The sequence below is a fragment of the Sinohyriopsis cumingii genome, chromosome 7 (genome assembly GCF_028554795.1).
Source record: "Sinohyriopsis cumingii isolate HCF-2022 chromosome 7, ASM2855479v2, whole genome shotgun sequence".
Taxonomy (NCBI): domain Eukaryota; kingdom Metazoa; phylum Mollusca; class Bivalvia; order Unionida; family Unionidae; genus Sinohyriopsis; species Sinohyriopsis cumingii.
This window is the reverse complement of record NC_142967.1, coordinates 75455580-75478599: the sequence shown is the minus strand read 5'-3', so window position 1 is coordinate 75478599 and position 23020 is coordinate 75455580. Positions and strand designations below refer to the sequence as shown.

The 23020-nt window shown below is 37.3% G+C and overlaps 1 protein-coding gene across 3 annotated transcripts in view; it reads left to right on the top strand.

Moving 5' to 3' along the window:
* LOC149795540 (uncharacterized) overlaps positions 1-23020 on the top strand; it is a 124627-nt gene that overhangs the window by 5654 nt on the left and 95953 nt on the right. The window contains exon 1 of one of the 3 annotated variants that reach the window (XM_089965342.1): positions 12788-13126. The exons of the other annotated variants lie outside the window; for them this stretch is intronic. Coding sequence (XP_089821468.1) covers positions 12831-13126 — 296 coding nt within the window. The 5' untranslated portion in view covers positions 12788-12830. Of the gene's footprint in view, positions 1-12787; positions 13127-23020 lie in introns of those variants that run through there. 3 annotated transcript variants of the gene reach the window in all.

The following is a 23020-nucleotide window of genomic DNA, read 5'->3' as shown; positions in this document are numbered from 1 at the left end:
CATGGGCATATACGAGGAACGCTTCAGACATTTCTTAATACGTTAATATTTTGTCTGATATTTTAATGCCGTCTTGGAAATGTAAATTTTCTTCTTTGTACTGTTATTAACTCAGTTAATTAAAATATCTTTTGATCGAGAGAACAGAGTAGTAGGCTGGTCAGATGAACATTACATTCGCCACACCTCTTTTTCGCCTACACACTGAATATACAATAGTAAACGTACCAATACTATTGATACCACTTATACTATTTATTGCAGGCATATATTCTTCAAGTTTTGGACCAAAATTTAAATTTTCTAATCCACTAGAATGTAGGGCAACAGTGGGATTATCGTATCGCACACGTACGTCCAATACACGTCTAAGATTCGCCTGTAAATGGAGAAACTTGATTCTTAAAGTTGTAACTCTATACCACTATACTTCATGTAGCCAGATCATTAAAGAAGCAATCAGTATTTGCCATGCATCACGTACACATCGCTATATCTTTCTGCTTTAAAGGTAACTGACACTTGTATCGAAAAATTCAAACTGATGACAAAATCGTTAATGTCACATTTGAATAGACTAAGGAAATAACGAGCAATCATTTAAGTCAAGTCTCATAATATATACCTCACTATTAAAAATTATAGGCAAATAACACGGGGGTAATCGAGGTATTCGGTAGGTGTGGTACGGCAATCCTTGATTAGATGTATCTATCTCTCCGTTTAATCATAATATCAAATATCATGAGTTCTGTCTAATTTTCAGGTGTGGATGATACCAAATGAAAGAATCGTACAATTTTGGTTTAAAGAATACTTCCACATGCCCAATGCCCATGTTTATTTGTCCATTGTCGTTTGGTTGCTGGACAAATTGTCTAAGACCGGTAAAATTACATCTACAGGTATTCTCTTTGCTCAGGATCATATCGTAATACATGTTCTGCTATTTTCAACCTATTTGGGCTTAAAGAGGTACTGAATAATTCTGATTAATTAATCTACAATTAAAACATCTGCTAGACAGATAATTTTATTTTGGATCGCATAAAACAGTGAAAAAGGTCTCAGAACTGGGCAGTTTGACCGAAATGATTGAATATCATGCGGACGTCACATGTGTTCGGAAGTGAAACTTTATGGATACTGTATTGTACCATAGATGCTGTTGTTTATTTCATGTGCGAAAAACAATACGTAGTGTCAGATTTCAGGTGCGAAAACAAAACGCAGAAAGATGTACCAAAACTGTTTGTTGATATTTCGAGCGTCCTTAGTATAAGTAAGCTTAAAGGCATGCGTTGAAGAAAATAGAGTGGGGAAAACAACACAAACCGTACATGTTTAACAGACACAAAAGTTGGCTTAAAAGTAAAAGTAAAAGCAAAAGAAAGTTCGTTTAATAAAATTTATATATCATTCCTCAGTTATAAAATACGTATTTCTGTTTTGATTGCTATCTCGTCATTTATCTCCTCTGAAAACTACCTGGCAACCAGATGCTTGACAACAGTGTTTTCAATCACTTGAGGGATCACAAAATATTTGTGTTCTTATAATCAAAGATTGGAATTACTGTATAGGAACGGACTAGAATTGTGGATAGATAAATAAGGCATGTGACTGAAATAGTTTTTAATATGACGAACAATGGTTAAAACAAGATTTATAGCCAACAGAGGTCATTTGTCACAGATAAGCACAACCTTTGAAAGATCAACAGACATCTTAGCCTTGAGGGATCAATAACTTCGCTCTCTTAAAACATGTTTTTTATCTGCGACAATTAACACCTGAAGGTTGTGGTTAATTGCTTTTCTAACGTACTTCACAGCTACTTTCTCACATATAACAACATAAAAAATAAGTTATATTATATGGGTTTTCTTAATTAGATTACTCTCTACTGCATATTTTTTATTCACAAAGAGGATATATGCAGACCAATGCCAGTATTACTTTGGGCTGCCTCCAGGCATTATGAGTTTGTCGATTGGCAAGACGGGGTATTCTTAGTTCGATGCTTACGTCGAATACAACACTAATATCCGGCTCACATTCTGCGCTGAAGGTCATCTCCTTTTTCTACAAACGCTTTTAAAGAACTTTGCGTTCTCTAAAATCTTCAGCAAGGTAATAGAAAATACCTTGTATGATATAGAACAATATGACATAGTTTGCAGAATACGTTTGACGATAACAAGCGCAATTACAAAATCGGACATTGTGGGACCAGCCATTGCTAGTTCTGTCAATGGAATCGATTATAAGAGTAAAAGGTAAGAATAACATCAAAGGAAACAATTAAAAATAAACAGTACACCTGCACGACTCGACCAGATCTCTCTCTCTGTCTCTGTCTCTCTCTGTCTCTGTCTCTCTCTCTCTCTCTCGTCCGTAGATTCATTAGTTCGTTTACTTCTTTGAACACATGTTTTTTATATCATGACGCTCAGATGAAATTTTCCCAAGTGGTCTTAAGTCAATGCTATTGTGTAAATTTCACCTATTGATATTTTATATATATATATATATATATATATATATATATATATATATATATATATATATATATATATATATATATAATCTATGTTGGGGTTTGGACCGAGACAAGAAAATCCCAGTCAAGAGGTTACATTATTTGTAAGGTCGATTTCAAGAAATTACCATATCCCTTATATCTGGTAGATGAGCATCGAACTCATAATCCAAATGTCGCGAGTGCAACACCCACCCAGACCCACTGGGATGGCCGCTTTATTGCATAATTGTAAAAGCATAGCTCCATTTTCACGGCATGATATACCCAATATTGTGTTCAAAGTGTGGTTAAAACGAACAACAAGAACAATAAGAAATGGGCAATGTCTCGTGTGATGTTAACTTGTAAGATTGGAAGAAAATGTTTGATCTGATATCTAGAAGACAATTTAGAAATGTAATTATCATAGACTTGTTTGATGTTTAATTAAAAATGACTCTTTGTACAACGAGCTATCACCTATACCATCTTTAGCATTCGTAGCAAAACATGTGGGTTTTTTTCCTTTTCTTAAAATTATACTGGATAAGATATTGCTTTGGGACTTCAAGAATATACATAGTTTTTAAGGTTAAAAACTAAAAACAATTAGCAAATGTTCTTTCAAGTGCTATCCTAAATGAAATAAATCTTTGAAATTGCAAGAACTATCAACAATGATTTTGTGGTTCATTTTACACGATGGTAAAACGAATATGCAAGTTCATATTAAATGAAAGCTACATTCTAAGAAGTTGACATGTTTTACACATTCAAGATCATAAAGATCATTTATTTACAAACGTGACGGCAGTGTAGAGGCCACGAAGACAATGTACAGGCAGTGAAGACAGTGCAGAGGCAGTGAAGACAATGTACAGGCAGTGAAGACAGTGCGGAAGCAGTGAAGACAATGTGCAGGCATTGGAAACAATGCAGAGGCAGTGAAGACAATATACAGGTAGTGAAGACAATGTACAGGCAGTGAAGACGGTGCAGAGGCAGTGAAGACAATGTACAGGCAGTGAAGACAGTGGAGAGGCAGTGAAGACAATGTGCAGGCATTGGAAACAATGCAGAGGCAGTGAAGACAATATACAGGCAGTGAAGACAATGTACAGGCAGTGAGGACAGTGCAGAGGCAGTGAAGACAATATACAGATAGTGAAGACAATGTACAGGCAGTGAAGACGGTGCAGAGGCAGTGAAGACAATGTACAGGCAGTGAAGACAGTGGAGAGGCAGTGAAGACACAGTGAAGATAATGCAGATATTGTTACAGCTGCAAGGGAATCCCAGCGAATGGAGAAACGTATCATAGATAGTTAGTTCCTCTGCCATCGTCATAAGTGACGGACAAATAAACCGGGAAGTAAAAAATATGTTTCAATATGTCACAAAGTTTTTTAAAGCAAAAGCATATGGATACATATTGTAATGCATAAAATGGCTAATTATTCATACGTTGCCTAGCGACACTGAGATCAGAATGTCATTTTCTTCTTTTATGTCAAACACAGGTTATTGGCTGCTATTTCATATAAATAGTTCATTCTTTTTTATTGTGTAAAAACTTTAATTGGGATTTATCATTTACTCGTTTCCATTTCTCATCACTATGATCGATAATGAACGCGATGTGGCCTTTGGTGTAATATAAAGGATCAACACTTTGAAGATTTGTTATATATGGGTGGCCTGTAGAAAAAATATCTTGAGGATATTATACTATATTTTGATAATATCTAATTTGCTTATTTATTTCTTCAACACCCCATACGAGTTAAAACATCAGTCTCCAGTCCGCCCCAAAAAGTGTGACTATTGTTCCAAGATCAGAGAGTTGTTTATTTACTGCCAACAGATTGTAGACTTACTGGTGTAAATGCTAATAAACTTAGATTAAACTTGATGTATAGGTGATACACTTCAACAACACCTCTGATCCATCTGATAGTAAACATCGTGTGATACTAAGTTCAAGGTTGAAGATCGTAATTTGGGCATAAAATTATGTTGAAATTTGAACATAATAGCTTTCATAAATAGGAATGGTTTGATCAAACATTTGATTTCTTGTGTATCTTGAATATATCTCAGATTATTCGATTCTTTGTGTCCATGACCCAAGCCAAGATCAAAGGTCATTTTCTTTATTTATGTACTCATTTAACGTGAACAAAATGACTTGAGCAAATATAACATATTTCAACTGCCTCACAGACAAATTTTGATAATCAGTAATTTTTTAAAAATATCATTGACCTTGATTTTCAAGCTGTATTTGATACTAAACATAAAATCTGACTTTGATGAATCTTTGTATTTGGATTTATTATTTGCTCATTTTTGTCTCTGTTAACTTTACATTGTCAGAATCGTTCAGTATTTTACGATATTGCACACCTTCATATTGCATTCACGTGCATAAAGGAACTACTTTCTATTGTAAACAAACAATGGACGCAGACGCCATCACGTTTGATTTGTAAACAAATCATATACACTCGCGTAGAAGGCGCTTTACGTTTTGGTTGCTTATATTTCTTTCTGAATGAAGCAGATGTTTCGTGGACTGCCAAATACCAGCTGCTTTGGCACATTCCACGTTAACTTTTTTGATACAATGTTTCGGATTTAGGCTATCTATACAGTAGATGCCAGAAAGGGTCCTTACAAATAGCATACAAGTGACAAGGCATAAACTGTCTTCTTTAGCTGGTAATAAAAATGGCAAAAAAATATACTTACAGTTTTACATCCTGAATTTCCTCAAAATGTACTTTCTTAGTTCTGCAAATCCGAATTACATAAGCCATGTCATAGGTTCTCAATCTTGATTACACATTTCGAAATTGTACTGTCATTTTGATGATAAGTGCAATTACATCCTCCTTACTGCACTCAACATGAAATAAGCATTAAATTCCATAACGTCTTTTTGATAATTGCAATTGGAAGACTTCATATTTTTCCCACATTATGATTTCAAACATTGAATGACAGAAACAGAAACACGTTTGCATATCTCAACACGCTTCTCCCTCACTTCTTCAAATCCGATGGATTTCATGTGGGATTGTCACATATAAATTCAGTCCATAATCACGAAATTTCGTAGAATCGAAAAAAATACCAAAATCTTTTCATTCCAGATCAAAAGTTGTTGCAACGCGCATTCATTCACAATATGACTCCAAATTTTAATTTTAACTAGTCACGCCATTTTCTTTCTAAAGTTATGTCGAGCGCGCGACTACGTTCAAATTTATCTGGGCGGAGTTATGTGCGTAATAATAATGTTGTTGTTTTGTAATGATGAATCTCCGCTTGTGTATTTAGTTTGGAATACGGCATACATTTAGTTACTTTGTTTTGTTTTTTTGTAATGTATTTTGTTAATATAATTAAGCATTAGGTAGAATACGAAAATGAGCATATAATAAAAAGGTTACTGCATTTGTATGGGAAAATATGAACTCGTTTTGTCGGGTGGATATACTGCACTCCCATTGTCGTGCAGTATTTACATCCGAAAAACTCGTTCATATTTTCCCATACAAATGCAGTAACCTATAAATATCGTAGCAATGTCTTAAACAAGTTCAGTGACCAGTCCCAATTGACCATAGGATTACATATTTTTTTGTAATAAAGTGGGTTTGTGTAGACATATATTGTACCTATTGAAATGACTAAGCGATAGATGAAATAACGTTTCGACAAGACAGGCTCAATTACCGTCAGTGTGGAACATTTTGTAAGGTAAAAAGTCATTACTTAGGTTTGAAATTTAATGACTTGTGATTTTTAAAACAAACTCGTATGCATACTTTCAGAACATCTAAATCGAGTGCATTAAACTAGTGTGATTTTAAATGTTTGTATATGCAACAGACTAAGCATTTGATCCAGCTGGTTCAAATATATAATAATGGATTTCGACCAAACTTGGCATGTTGGTCGACCTCAAGATCACGTCTCAAGAATAAAAAGGAGATAAGAAAGGACGCTTCGTCTATTTGTAACAATTATTCTAGGGCGCTGGATTGTCATTCATTTCAATGGAGTCTTGTTCCCGTTTTCAAACATATTACATGTTATCACCGACCTGCAATATTGTTTCATTTGAAAATATTCTACGCATTATTTATCCTTGCATTCAGTTATCTTGGTTTGTTTTTGTTTTTATTTTGTTTCTTTATTTGTTTTATTGGTATTTTGTTGGGTGAGGTCGGTTGGGTGTGAAGTCACTCTACCTTGGAAAAGTCATTCTTCTTCTTCTTCCTATTATTATTATTATTATTATATTCAACTCCACCATTATGATCACCAGTATTATCGTCATTATTATCAGGTTCGCATGTTGTTGGACCCCTACTGTATTCGATTGACACAATCGAGATGATACATAGGTTGTACTTCAGCATTGGGGCAAGTGAGGTTTGTGAATGCAAATAAAAAACAAACCAGATGATTAGGAATTGTGAAAATATCATATTCCTATGTATACCTATATCGTGTATATTATTTTTATAATGTAGTTTTTATTAGAGTCATTTGATTTTTAACTGATCGATCCTCACAATGGGTTGTGTACTATGAAGATGAGTACATGAATAATACGTAGCCCATAGAATTTCATTGTAAATGTACCAAGTTTAAGCAAACAAAAACAATTGGTCTTCATAGGTTATGACTGAAGTGATGGGAGATAATCTCATGTGATCAAAGATGGTGTTTAGAGGTCAGTCTGCTCTAGCTGGTGTTTGGTTAAGCCTGAAACAGCAGTTGTTGATTGCTAAACTCTTTCAAAATTTTAAAAGATTCACAAAAATCATGGAATCATATTCTAACAACATCGTATTTAGCTACTGCTTATTAATAAAAATGATCTTGTTATAAAACGGGATTTGTACGCATCGTTTCTGGCTCTTAAGAGTTGATATAGGTCTTGTAATAACAACATGGAGGAGCTTGACTGGTTTATTTAAAACTGATAAGCGTTAGTTGGTATTGCAGAGCTTGGAACATTTATCTTAAATAGTCAATGCCATAGACTGGATTACTGTGACATTATTCAAAAACATGGCTATATTAATATCTTTGAATTCACCGTGAATGGGTGAAGAACATTTTTTAGACTTAATATTCTTCGGATTTACCTTTAATTCCAGTTAAGGTTTTTGGATCTTAAAACACTAATTCTTCTGTGGTGTTAACAATAAGCACATTATAATTTTCATTCGGAATATGTTTGGAGAGTATCTGGATTACTTGGAATTGATAGAAAATTTTATAATTCTTGTAATTCATACCATTTTGTAAGTTATTTTTAATTCTTGCACTCTGCATTTTAGGTGAAGAAATTTTTTATTTTTAATTTAACAATACTTGGTTTTTCTCTTTCGTTTTGACGTAGTTTAAGCCAATAGGACGTAATATATATATATATATATATATATATATATATATATATATATATATATATATATATATATATATATATATATATATATATATATATATATATATATATATATATATATATTCACTGTTTATTTTCAACGTGTATGTAATAAAAAAAATTTAGAAGATACCTAGGACCAGACTTGCATTCCTGTCGAGTGTCGAGTTGATATGTTTGGTTTTTGGTATTCGATCAGAGACAGGTGTCACATGTGTAGCACGGATAACTTGATCGAACGAACATCTTTGTGTTACTTCCTGATATACCATGGCCTAATGTTGTAATGTATGTTCCTGTTTTAATTTGTTTTACAAAACCTTTTTCAGACTTGATATAACTTACTGAGGTAATGAATGCTCCATATTGCTCTTCGTCTAATAATTAATGAGAATGTATTCAAGGACAAACTTACATCGATAATTGATGGAGAAAAAAAAAATGATAGGAAAAGCAAACTTTTGTATCATGTTTGCGTAATAGAGATGAGACTGTACATGATCTGGCTTTGTATACCAGGGCTGCAGAAGACCGTGTGCTGATAATTTTCTATTATTTTATTTTGGAATGTGCACTTGTATATTTTGGCAAGAAGGTATCTTCATAATTACATCAAATTGAACGTACAAGCGATGTTTGGCTTGATGAAACCTTTTAAAAGTATGAAATTAGTTTCATGTTCATGGAAAGGTATCTTTGGAATAAAGCTGTTGAAAATTCATATAAATCGGTTAAAGCTAGATTCACTTATACTAAGTATAAGAGGAAAGAGCGTGAGGTTTAAATGGGTATTAAATTGATCGACGTGGATAAATCTAACTATGGATGCTTTTTGGAGGAGATTAATACATGCAACAAAAAGGAAAATTAACCATTTACTGAGCGATGCTTTAATTACATTTTCGTTGATTATTTTAATGGTTTGTTGTTTCGACGAATTAATAATTAATCACTTTCAAGATAATGAATCAGTCACGGTGAAATAACTAATAGAGTCCTAGATATACTGATTTCACCAGGTGAAATAATCAATAGAGTTCTAGATCTACTGATTTAACCAGGTGAAATAACTAACAGAGTCCTAGATATACTGATTTCATCAGGTGAAATAACTAATAGAATACTAGATATACTGATTTCACCAGGTGAAATAATCGATAGAGTCCAAGATATACTGATTTAACCAGGTGAAATAACCAATAGAGACCTAGATATGCTGATTTAATCAGCTGAAATAATCAATAGAGACCTAGATATAATGATTTCACCAGGTGAAATAATCAATAGAGCTCTAGATCTACTGATTTAACTAGGTGAAATAACTAACAGAGTCCTAGATATACTGATTTCATCAGTTGAAATAACTAATAGAATACTAGATATACTGACTTCACCAGGTGAAATAATCGATAGAGTCCAAGATATACTGATTTAACCAGGTGAAATAACCAATAGAGACCTCGATATACTGATTTAACCAGGTGAAATAATCAATATCGTCCTAGATATACTGATTTCACCTGGTGAAATAATCAATATAGTCCTAGATATAATGATTTAACCAGGTGAAATAATCAATAGAGTTACGATCTACTGATTTAACCAGGTGAAATAATCAAAAGAGACCTAGATATAATGATTTAACCAGGTGAAATAATCAATAGAGACCTAGATATACTGATTTAACCAGCTGAAATAATCAATAGAGACCTAGATATACTGATTTCACCAGCTGAAATAATCAATATAGTCCTAGATATACTGATTTCACCAGTGAAATAATCAATAGAGTTCTAGATATACTGATTTAACCAGGTGAAATAATCAATAGAGTTCTAGATATAGTGATTTAACCAGAGGAAATAAAAGAAACTGTTTGAATTTTAATAATATTCTGTCCCAAAAACATTGCTATTGATATTACTATTAATTTTTTGTACGGCATTAAAATGCTATTTTCTGAAGTGGTCAACATCGATATTTACGGAATAAATGTGGTATTGTACTTATTCATACGGAAAGTAATATCGATGCAATTTGTAATCAAAGGATCAATATGCTTATCATTTTATCAGTAGCCATTATTCAAATATATTCAATGAAAGATAATGCAAATGTGATGAAAAGTATAAAAAATGAATAATAGTAAACAATTGTGTTGATCATTCAGGGAGTATGAGAAAGCGTTCGAGAAAATCGACCGAAATTTGTTGTAGATTAAATGATCATGGTTGGGTATTTGTAGAATCGAACATATTTACTAATCACTCACATAATTAGCCAGTCCGGATTACCTAAGTGTGAATTCACCTAATCACCCAAAATGTTTATATAAAATCAGCAGAAATTCTATCGTATCTTTGTTATTATAAAATAATTACACTTCAATACAAATCCAAATGAAACCAATTAATCACTATATTTCCAATTTTCATTCTACTGTCATCACATCAGCACATTTCATTTTCTAATTCATTTAAAAATACGATTTTAAATAAACGTAGATTTTCATTCATGAGCCTGTTCATATGACACCAGAATATCTAACCCCATCTTCGATAGCCAAGGCGTCGATTTTCTTCCTTGATCGCCGATGTGGAACTAAAGGAAACGAAGATCCTTGACTAGCAAATATATCCAGCCAGAATCACAGCATAAGACCAGGTGAAGGTCGCAATGAAACTTATTCAGCAAATATACATAGCATATTCATTATTCGGTGCTATTGCGTCATATGACCATGACCCAGAATAAGCCAATCAGTTTAAAATCGCGATCTCTGACATAATGGGAATCTGACGGACACGGATACTAAATACTTTTGACCCTTACATTCGCCAACCAAATTAAAGCTTTCATATTATTAATGTGAGAGCTTTATTCGGAACACGTTTTCCAACGATAACTCTTCCCATCACGAATTGCATTACTGTATCTGATGGGCTACAATGACTGAGTGGACTAGGAATTCCACAGATCGGCAGAACATTAACGCCTATTGGTGCCTGACAAATGTATTCCTTACAATCAGACATCGATTTTAATTACACTGTAACAGCTGCTGATCGATACTGTAAATTCTACACCGAAGCAAGACTAGATTAAAAAATTTACGAATGTAAAATTGTTCATAAAACCTACCAAATATTTTGTTCGATTATTGAGTTGTCCGTTGGAGTCCAAGAATGACTGCAACGAACGTGTTTGAAATTCTGATAAAAGCTGTAATCTGGGGTCGCAAACGTCGATCTGATATTTTATAGCAGTGGGCAGGGGAGTGGGATTGGGGGTTGTTGATATACGTAATCAATGCTGACGAAACTTGACCGAACGTCCACTGGAGACAGGACTGATAACCTAATGTAGTCCCATCGACCAATGTTACAAATTCTAGACCAGAGTCGTGTGATTGTTTACAGCTAATCAAAGGGCAGAAAGACCAGTATGAAACTACTATATAATGAATTAATACGTAACGTAGAGCAGTGTCGCAGAACATGAATATAGAAACGGGTCGTTATAAAGGAGTTCCAAGAAACGAACGTATTTGCAATGGATGTCATTTAAGAGCTGTCGAAAATCAGTATCATTCATTGCTTGTTTGTAAATGTTAAAGGTAACTGAGGAAACAAAAGATTTGCCACAATATTATTGTTCCTGGCCAAATATGAAAAAATATAAAGCCATTGTGTCTTCAAAATTAAAAATGTTTGCATTGTTCGAATGTGTATAACTTGTACATTAGAATAGGACAGAAAACTAGTTTTGTTAAAGAATTTAGTGACCAATTCACTTTCTAAAATCAATTAATTAATTATAATTTGACCTTTACATGTTATGTATTAGTATTTTTATTTATTTTCTCATTAAAATCATTTTTCGTTAATACTTACTATACTTATTGTATTCGTCCTCGGTAGTGTTGCATGTTTTCGCATCCTTACCTCTGTAGCCGAAAATTGCGTTTGCAACTTAATGCGGAGGTGTGTTCTGTTATGTTCTGTTGATGTATTCACAATAATTTTGTTTCTGTTTTTACCCACTTGGTATGCAGTAAAGAGGTATTATTTTCTTTCCTCATTAGCTTTCTGTAAATTTTAAATCATTTTTATTCCTATACATGTCATCTGACATTCTGTATGGTTTTGTAAGGACTTAAAATGTTATTTTAAAACAAAATCATAGTTATCGGAATTAAGACAGACCAATTATTCCGTTCTTTTCTCGATAGTCATCGACCGAAGGAATAAATCTTTTTTTTCTTTCTCGACGTTAATCGCGTGAAAGACATTTTTTAAATAACTGAAATAGTCCTTTCTATTCTCGACATTTATCGAGTGAAGGACGCATTTTGTGAGACGTTGGTCAAGCATTTACAATTGTATACAGTTGGGCGCTTATAATTATGCTTTTGTCAGAACGGAAAAAATGTTGTAAAACACTTTAAATAATAGTATTAGTATTCGAAGGACAAAAAGGTGTAATCTTTGTTTACAATGTTGTAAAAGTTTCCTCTGCTTTACAATTCATTCCTGCCACAAGAGGATAATTGATGTGTCGTGTCAATCACTAGTACCAATCCAATTTTGCGGTAGGCACTTAAATACATAAGTAGCAAAGCACTATTTAGGCCTCTGAACCAGTATCTATATATATGGAGTATTTTTCTTCTCTGCAACTGCAAGAAAGTTAATTTTATCTATGCTATATAATACACCAAGTACTGGCCAATTTCGTGACTTTAAAGGTGTGACAATTAGTTCTTGAGACACTATTTTGGAATTCGTTATCTGCATCTATGAAAACGGCGTGATTGATAAATTTGATTATACCATCAACATGGCAGGCGTAAATATTGATGTTCATATTCCTCCATTCCAAATGGGCTCCAACTCGGAAAGCGAAGAAAGTTCGGATGAGAAGGAGAAAATATTTCGCAAAAGAAAAAAAACTAGACGCGTGCGATTGCCAGTAGACACGAACGGGGCGGATGGCGCCAAGGATTCACTCAGCATATCGACGACCATGATACCCATCCAAGTGAAGCTCAGCGATAGGTACACACGTAGGAGGGCCACCGTGGCGGCCACATCAATGTTTCCGCTGCTTGGTCAGGAAGCTCTCATTACCAGAAGGTGGGTCCCATTTTCCTTTACAATAAATCCTGGGCCTTGCCTTACTATTACCAACATAACTAAGTGCATTCAATTATAATCTAGTCTAGAATTATACAATTCGATTGGATAATATCAAAGTCTGACCATAAACCAATGGCAAGTCTTAGGCCTGGACATAAAATTTAAGACATATTAGTAAAATTGAGACCTGATTTCATGTAATCTGTTCGGGAGAGGGATATTTAGCTCGTTTTGCACCTCTGATGTCCTGAATTTGACCTCAAACACAAAATAGGTCTCTATAATTTTAATAATAGACTAAAATTTTAATACAATTTCAGTTAGACTGGTATGAAGATTTGAATGTGATGTTTGAGCTATAAAAACGTTGAAATCCATATTCGTTTTTTTTTTCTGTATTTGTATATTTCTGATTAATTTCGCATAAATATGTCCGAAAAATACTAATTTTTTTAAAAAGCTTCAAATTGTTTACTCCGGAAAGTGTGTTCAGTAATTTGAAAAATCCAGACTTTACTTTCTATCCAGCTATAAGAGTAAAATACTGGACAATTAATTAAAGACAACCCTTTCCGCTAAAGCGTTTGGAGTAATGAATATTCACCAGCTTTGTGAAGACAAGGCTTCCCCTCTAAGAAAACTATACAGTGAGTACAGTAATGTGGATGAAGATGGACTCGAAATACATATAGAGAGTTAATGATAGATCCTCAATGCAATTAACCTATGTGTTTAATACGATGACCGCGGTTAATCTGAGAAAACTGTATTCCCCCTTCTGTTCTCCTATGTGCATGCTAGGACATGCAAAATAAACACATATGTACACTATATCCGAAATTTCAAATATGAATCATCACTTAATATTTTTCCAAGTTTTAACAAATGTTCAGTCATTGAATTGGCCCCACCTCACCGATATCAACGTACATTTCTTTCCCTTATCAGCACATACATTTTAATTATCTTGTTAAACACTTATAAAAAGAATATCAGGGGTGGTTCAAGAAGAGGGGCTGTGTAATCTATCACTACCCAAAATCAGCGCGAAACGACCGGAACATTTCCTAACGTAAGTTTTCTTTACAGTTACATGGTTGTAATGGTGCCCTACAAACACTTAAAATGCAAGAGCTTCCGGTTACATCGTTCCCTTGGCCCCACAGAGGCTTCCATCCCACAGACCCCTCGCCTATTTGTTTACGTCCTCCTCCCTAACGCATGATACATAAAATTTTGAAAATACTTAAATGTTACAAAAATAAACCCTAATGGTTTTAAGTGAAATTATGTATGCTTGCTGTGGAGAGGCAACAAATATAGAATTAATTAACCTCGAATGAGCAAAACGAAAACAAATTATCCTCGCCATAGGGCTTTGTATGAATAAGTTTGTATCTATTTACGGTATTATTTGACAATTATGGTCTTTTGTTGGTTTTATCAGATATATTCATTCATAGATAATAACAAAGTGTCCTAGACTTTGTTTGGACCTTTGTTTGTGCTTTTTGCCCGCACACTGGGAGAAGCAAATGTGCACGCACAAAACTATTCAAAGTTTCTTTGGCTTGTACAATCATCTCGCCAAATTTAAACAATTATTTCAATAATAAAGGCCAGAAATAAAAGATTTAACTTTCATTCAGTAATGCAAAGAGCTTTTCACATTTTTTAGTACATTGTAATCATTTTCCTACATTATTAGTCCGACAACATGTTATCTAAATTGTCTAGCTGAGACTAAAGGGCATAGAGTTGCTTGCGAAGTAGATTTAAAGGTATGTGTCCTTCAGAATAAAACATTTTGCAATGTGTTCTTTCACGTTTGTATATAAATCGATTTGTTTAGACTTATTTTTGTTATCCAAGCAGTATGTAGAATAAAAACGAAAGGTAATTGAAATTATCACATAGTTGGTAAACTTTACATACAGTTTGTGCAGCTTAATATATATATATATATATATATATATATATATATATATATATATATATATATATATATATATATATATATATATATATATATATATATATATATATATATATATATATATATACTTGTTAACACATCACTTGTTATAATTCTGCTTGGTTTAAATTAAGATTCTGAAATTCTTGCGCAGTATTCTAAGTTTTTTATTGAACGTGATTGTGGGAATTTGCCTTTTCCCGTCTTCTGGAACCATTTTGTTTTCTCTTTAACATTACTATTAACAATTGTGGCGACCATCTTTGTAATAGATTGACGAAGGGTCACTAGGTACCAAAAGGTTAGGTCTTTTGGAATATGTCAAATTTACCCCACAGGGGTCGTTACAAATGAAATTATCTGTATTGGTCAATAGATAGGGAGGGGTGTTAGGCAAAACTTATACGGCACCCCAGCTCCATGATAATCATGGTTTAAATGTCAACCTATAGGTGTAAATAAACTCGGCGCGGTTTTGAACAGAATGTCGAAAAATGCCTGTCACCCAGCCCAAAATGATTTATATTTTGAATGACAGAAAGTTATCTAATCACACCATTTTTTCCAAATCAAATAATGTTAAATATCCGGTCACAAAAAGATCCAATCAGTTAATAATTACTGCCAAGTGAATGTATATCAGTACCGGCAAATCTCCTCAATTCTCAGCAACACGTTTATATGTAAAACTATTTCTTCAACCCCTAATACTCCCTTCAGAGAAAAATACAACAAATGGAAATCTGTTGCTTCTGCCAAACCCAATTTTGCAAATTTTATGAATGTCCATGGTGGAAACCCATTTGGTTGGAAACGTTCTAAAACAGACATATACAAATTTTCAAGCTAATCCTAACTGAACTAACCGAGTAAACTATGCACCAAAATCCAGGAATTTCTAGAGCGGTCCAATTTTGAAAAAATTATCCTGTTCGTGAGAAATGTTCTACCGATCAGAAATATATTTGCTCTATTAGTTGTTATTTATTAAAAATTATACATCTAAACGTTGTTTGTGTTCAAAGTTTTCAATACCGCCTCAACTCCCGTATGGATTGGAATGCGCAAGAATTTAAATAAGTATTCTCTGAACCAAAATGAAATGACGATAACGATGTGTTCTTCTTTCCCTTTCATTCCATTGTAAATCAAAACTGTGTGATTAACATAATTGAAAATGGCTAATGATTTAATTTATGAAAAATGTTGAATAATTTCCAGGTTTTGTTCCCGAGGGCTCTAAAAAGATGGAAATTATTTATAGATTCAATATTAAATCATTACCCATTCATGATCCACTATTTATTACCTGATTTCAATACAACCAAACAACGCACATTTTCAATCACGGATACGACGTGACATTTTGCAAAATTCTTCAAACTGGATCATCTTGAGGTCATTAACATTTCCATGAGGTGATCACGTATTTTTAGTAGCGTCAGACAAATGAAATGGCATTTTAACTTTTCTGCAACACATTAAGCATCAAATATTAGTTCTCATCATCATCATTGGCAACTCGGTCTCGAAAGACCATGCGAATAGCGCCCTTGGGGTGTTGTCTGTCTCTGTTGGCATCGTCTGCTGTGGCTGTGCAGGCCTATACGTGAGTGACAGTCCCTATTGCAGTTGGTGCAGACATACTGGGAAGTCTGCGTTACTGTGGTTGCTGCTGCGTTCTTCTTTCTCTTACGTTTCTCTGCCGCCAACTGGCCTCTCCTCGCATCAGCGACAGATATGCCATTGTTTACCATCAGTCTCCAGGTGCCTCCGTCCTCGGCCAGCTCTTCCCAGCCATCGGGTGAAATGTTGCATGCCTTCATGTCCTTCTTGCACACATCTTTGAAACGGAGTGAGGGGCGTCCGACTCTTCTCATGCCAATGGCCAGCTGTCCATATAGGATGTCCTTTGGCAGCCTTCCATCCTCCATGCGTCGGACGTGACCCAGCCATCGAAGGCGGCGTTTAATTAGCAGGGAGTACATGCTGGGGGTACTTGCACGCTGCAGGATCTCGTTGTGTGGAACACGGTCTTGCCAGCTGATTTTCAGGATGCGTTTTAGGCACCGTATATGGAAGGAGTTGAGCCGGCGTTCTTGCCTCATGTAGGTACTCCAGGTCTCACTTCCATATAGAAGGGTGCTGAGAACGCAGGCCTGGTAGACTCGGACCTTGGTGTGCTATGTCAGCGCGTTGTTTTCCCACACCCTCTTCTTTAATCGAGCCATGATGGTGTTTGCCTTTCCAAGCCTTCTGTCCAGCTCCATATCAATCGAGAGAGTGTTGCTGATGGTTGACCCTAGGTAGGTAAAGTTGTTGACTGCTTCCAGGGTGACACCGTTGATTTTGATTGAAGGGGCAATGGTGGTATCTTGCACGCTGACATTTGTTTTTTCCAAGCTGATGGTGAGACCAAACTGCGTGCAGGCAACAGCAAAACAGTCTCCCAGTCTCTGGAGGGCTTCCTCGGTGTGGGCCACAAGAGCTGCGTCATCTGCAAAAAGCATCTACCTGATGATCACAGCTCTCACTTTGGTCTTTGAGCGCAGTCGTGCCAGGTTGAACAGCCTCCCGTCGGACCTGGTGTGTAGATATATGCCATCCGTGGGCATGTCGAAGGCGTAGGACAGGAGCAGGGAGAAGAAGATCCCAAAAAGTGTTGGTGCCAGCACGCAGCCCTGCTTCACACCACTATTAATTGGGAAGGAGGTTGAGGAGGAGCCATCATACAGGACTGTTCGCTTCATATCTGCATGGAAAGAGATTATCATGCTGAGGAGTTTTGGGGGGCAACCGATCTTACTCAGAAGTTCAAAAAGGCCCTTCCTGCTGACCAAGTCAAAGGCCTTGGTGAGGTCGATGAACATCATGTAGAGTGGTTGACCTTGCTCTCTGCTCTTATCTTGGAGTTGTCGTAGGCAGAAGATCATGTCTGTCGTCGACCTGCCTGCTCTGAAGCCGCACTGTGATTCCGGTTACACACGGTCTGCCAGCAACTGCAGCCTGTTGAGTATGATGCGGGCGTAAACTTTACCAACAATACTCAAGAGCGAGATCCCTCTGTAATTATTACAGTCTCTGCGGTCGCCCTTGTTTTTGTAAAGGGTCACAATTGTGGCATCATGCATGTCTTGGGGGACTACTCCTTCCTCCCAGCAGCGGCAAAGTAGCTCGTGCAGTGGTTTAATCAATGCTGGTTTTCCACGTTTGATAGCTTCGGGCGGGATGCTGTCACTACCTGGTGCTTTGTCGTTTGGAAGGCAGTCGATTGCTTTGCTGAGCTCCTCTAAGGTTGGCACTTTGTCGAGCTCTTCCATGGTGGGCAGATTCTTTATGCTGCTCAGGGCTGCATCAGTGACTGACGTTTCTCGGGAGTATAGTTCTGAGTAGTGCTCCACCCATCTGGCCATCTGTTGCCCACGGTCTGTGATCTTCTCTCCCGTCAGGGATTTCAGGGGAGCGACCCCTTTCACTGTAGGGCCTAGAGCCTTCTTGATGCCACTGTACATACCTTGGATGTGTCCGGACTCGGCACTGCGCTGGATCCCTTCACACAGTTGTTGCCAGTACTCGTTGGCACACTGTCTAGCAATGCGTTGGGTGTTACTTCGGGCACTTCTGAGAGCAGCAAGCGTCCGTTCATTAGGGCATTTTTTGTATGAAGGCTTTTCGTTTCTCCTCGATTTGTGGTTCCATCCTTGACAGGTGTGCACTGAACCAGTCCTGGCTGGGTCGTTCCTTCTTGCCAAACGTTGACATAGCTGTACTGTAGATGGCATCCTTCATGGCGTTCCACTTGGCTGTAGCGTCGTACTCAGGCAGGTCCTGGAGAGCCTTGTTCAGGGCAGACACATACTCCTCCACCTTGGCAGGGACTGACATCTGCGCAGTGTTTATGCGAGGACGTCCTTTTGGTTTTGAGCGGTGTAGCGTGTGTGGCTGTAGTCGCACTCTGCTGCTCACAAGGGCATGGTCGGAGTCACAGTCTGCACTGTGGTAGGTTCTGGTGGAGAGGACTCTGTTAAGGGCAGAGCGCCTGGTGATGACCAAGTCGAGTTGGTGCCAGTGATGAGATCTGGGGTGTTTCCATGACACTTTGTGTTGTGGCTTACACTTGAAGAAGGTGTTTGTGACGCACAGGCCATGGTAGGTGCATAGCTCCAGCAGTCTCTGGCCGTTTTCGTTGGTCTTTCCAGTGCCATGATATCCGAGGCAGGTATGCCATGACTCGTGGTACGCACCTACTCTGGCATTAGAGTCGCCGAGGAGGAATAGTGGTTCATTTTTGGGGCATCCTTTGATATGTTCGTCCAGTTGCCCATAGAACTGATCCTTCACGTCATCTGATGACGTGAGGGTTGGGGCGTAGACACTGATGATGTTGACAGGACCTGAAGCAGTGGTGAGGCAGATGGACAAGAGACGCTCAGTGCCCCCTGTGGGAGGTTCAACCGAGGCCAGGAGATTGTTTTTGATGGCAAAGCCCACTCCGTGCTGACGGGGCTCCTCAGGTTCTCGATCCTTCCAGACGAAGATGTAGTGTTCCTCTCTGAGGGAGCCACTAGAGGCGAGCCTGGTTTCCTGGAGGGCAGCTATGCTGATATTTAGTCTGGTGAGTTCTCTATCGATGATGGCCGTCTTTCTGGTGTCGTCCACTTCTCGGAGGTCGTCGGAGATGCATGTACACATGGTGTGCACATTCCAGCTTGCAAATCGAAGAGCTGGAGTCTTCTTTATTGGTTTCTTGTTTCTTTTGTCTGGTGTGGAATTACCGTCTGCTTGTCATGCTGAACAACACACTGAGCTCCAGACACCCACTGAAGCAGGCAGACGATGGCGGGTCAACACCTTATTGACCGGGGGCTGCCCGGCTTGAGGCGGGCGATAGTTGGCCAGTGGGACACGATGATCCCTCCCACCGTCAAAGCTGACCCGTGGCGCCCCTTCCCTACGCCAATCGGGTGGGACTTATAACCCGTAAACTGTTAGCTTCCGTGTTGTTTCCTCACTCAGTAGCGAGACTGGAGTGTCCTCTCCAGGGCGCAAGCCTGGGCGTGGAGTATGGAGATCCTGGGCTGCCCAGACGTCAGGATCCCCCTCTCGTCCTTGCTGGTGGGGTCCAAAGGAATGCTGAGAATGACATTTGGCACCAGTTTGGATGCAGGAGCTGCCGGAAGGAGGTCGTAGTCGACCCCCAGCCGCCTTAGGGGCTCCACTTCTGATTTTCTGTCTGGGTTTACTCCCGAAGCCTTTCCTTCTCCCGAAGATATCCACAAGGCAGTGGAGCCATAATCCAATGGATGGGACTTGGTTGGTTTTGAATCAGAGTTTCCTTCTCCTAGATGAACTGCCTGACAAGGCTAACGAGCTTCATCTGCCCAGGTTTGGGATCAGAGTTTCCCTTCTCTTAGAATGGTTGCCTGCCAAGGCTAATGAGCCCAGTCTGCCCACCCAGTTATACCGCCAGGTACTCGGTCGCGCCACACAGCAGGCTCTGTTAAAACAGGGGGCACCGCGTGAAGGTGCTGCTGTGGATACAATAGTGTAGGAGATGCCATATGCAAGTAACCTCCTGCCCCGCAGAGCGAGACAGTGGTCCTGCGGAGATCACTACACCTGGGAAGGAGAGGCTATGAGAGACGCTTCACTTTCCTTTGGCAAGCGGGTCGTCAGGCTCAGGCCTCGCACCCCCCCCCCCATTAGTTCTATGATCATGTAATTACACAATTGTAGACGTCTGCTTTGCGTATACGAAGTTTTATGAATGACTAATCCGGTCACACTAACCTCGGCTCAGCGACTGTGAATATCAGGTTTTCTGCTTCATAAAACTTCAGTTAAACCTCAGTGGAAGTTAATAATTCCATGAACATTATTCAAACTTCCATATTCTGCTTATAAATGAAGATATGTATAGAGTATTAAATGAGCATCGGAAAATATTTGACCCAGGATTATGCGGTGCAGGATGCAAGAAGTTGCGAAGTCATTCTATGTCACATGAATGAGGGCCCAATATCTTTTAATAGTCGTTCAATAAGTTTTATCATATGCTTAAAACAAACATATTATTATTATGTTATGTTAAAGGAATAACACAAAACAAAATTATATTTCAATGCTTTATTGAATATTATACGCGTCGATAAATTAAAGAATGGAAATACACACCGCGCAGTAATGCACACTACTTTTTTGCGCGCATTTACATGAGGTGATTATCAGTAAACAATGAACGAAACTAGTTTTTTTTAAAGAGGATGAAATGTCACGTAACCAAAGAAACACAAAATAATATTACTATTATGAACATTTGGCCAAATGTAACAGTGAAATTTGAAGATACCATGCTGAAAAGATAAGCTATGAAAATTCAATATAAGGTTACAGTATTGTTGGGATTGTTTCATTGATAATGTCATGGTAACGAGTAAATTAAAAGTGCATTATGAGTCGGGATTGTTGCCATGATATTGTGGTCCACCAGGCGTGGATATTACCTCATAAAAGGATATATATTCATTTTGTAGTCGCTTATGTTTCATTACATTCCAAGTATAGGTTCAAAGAATACCAGTGAGAGTAAATACAAATCTATTGTTTACATAAAAGGGAAATCGTTCACTGATATAACGTAACATTTCTGATAACAAGATGTCATCTATAATGAAGATCGAATTAGTATAATAATATTTGTGTTATATGCCTGTCGATTTCAATATGATTTCATAATTTCGCTATACTTAACAGAAAACAAAAGAAACCGCTTCACATTTCCACCCTTTTACTACAAGCTTCATCCTAAACCATAAACCTAATTACATACTGATCATCCGGTATACTCATGAATATCGCAGTGTATGAAGAAAGCGCGTGAAACAACAGTCGCTCATTTCACTACGATTACTGTGGCAGAGACCGATGAGGAAACATGGCAAATGGTAGGAATATGTCCAAATTGGAGCAGTACTTTAAAACAATAAATCGAGACGAAAGAGGGACCTTTTCTAAAATGTTTGTACCCAGCGGGTATACAAGAGATAGACATGACTGATATACCTTTAGAACAGAGATCATTCGTGGCGGCGGTCATGGTAGCCTTGGAACTGAGAAACAAAGATTCTCAAAGGGTAACGGAGGTACTAAATAGAAGAGGGAATAAATGGTACATTCTAAGACCGAACGGAACACAACCCATACTCCCATATGGAATAATGGAGATAGGAGGAGAAGATATCATCATCAAGGAACCATCGCCCATTTTGAGGAAAATTAAGAAAACGACAGAATAACTACACATGTCAGACTGACCTTACGAGATGTTCCTAACAGCTATAGTAGAACTATTCGAGAACAAGTTCAAGATCAAGGTCACGAAAGCGAGAATGGGTACCCACCCCCTAAGTACCATAGAGAATTGTGTAAGGGTACTGCAAATAGAAAAAGAAAAGATACGGAATAAACAGTCTTCTTTCTTCGTGGCTTTCTTGTAAAGAGACGCTACAAGGTTTGTATTCATTATAGAATGTGCAAACACTTTGGAAACATTGGACATGCGTTGAATAACTGTCAAATACCCGAAGACAAGAGATAAACGGAAGAGAGAAAAGGACAAACCCGAATAAGCGAATTAACGACCTTTTCTAAACAGAATGTAAAGGAGACGGAATCGACGGAGAAACAAAAGACGCATTCTATCCCCAAGATACAATTACTAGAGAGAATCAACAGCATCAACAACAACAAGAAGTAACAAATGACAATAACAAAAAAACAAGTAATGAGATGGCAATACAGTGGGCCAGAGAAAGAAAGATGAGAACAAAAAAGGATCCATCTCAACACAAGGATGCAATGACGTCAGTAACCCAACAGAATCAACAGCAAGCAACAAATGATAATAAATAACCAAC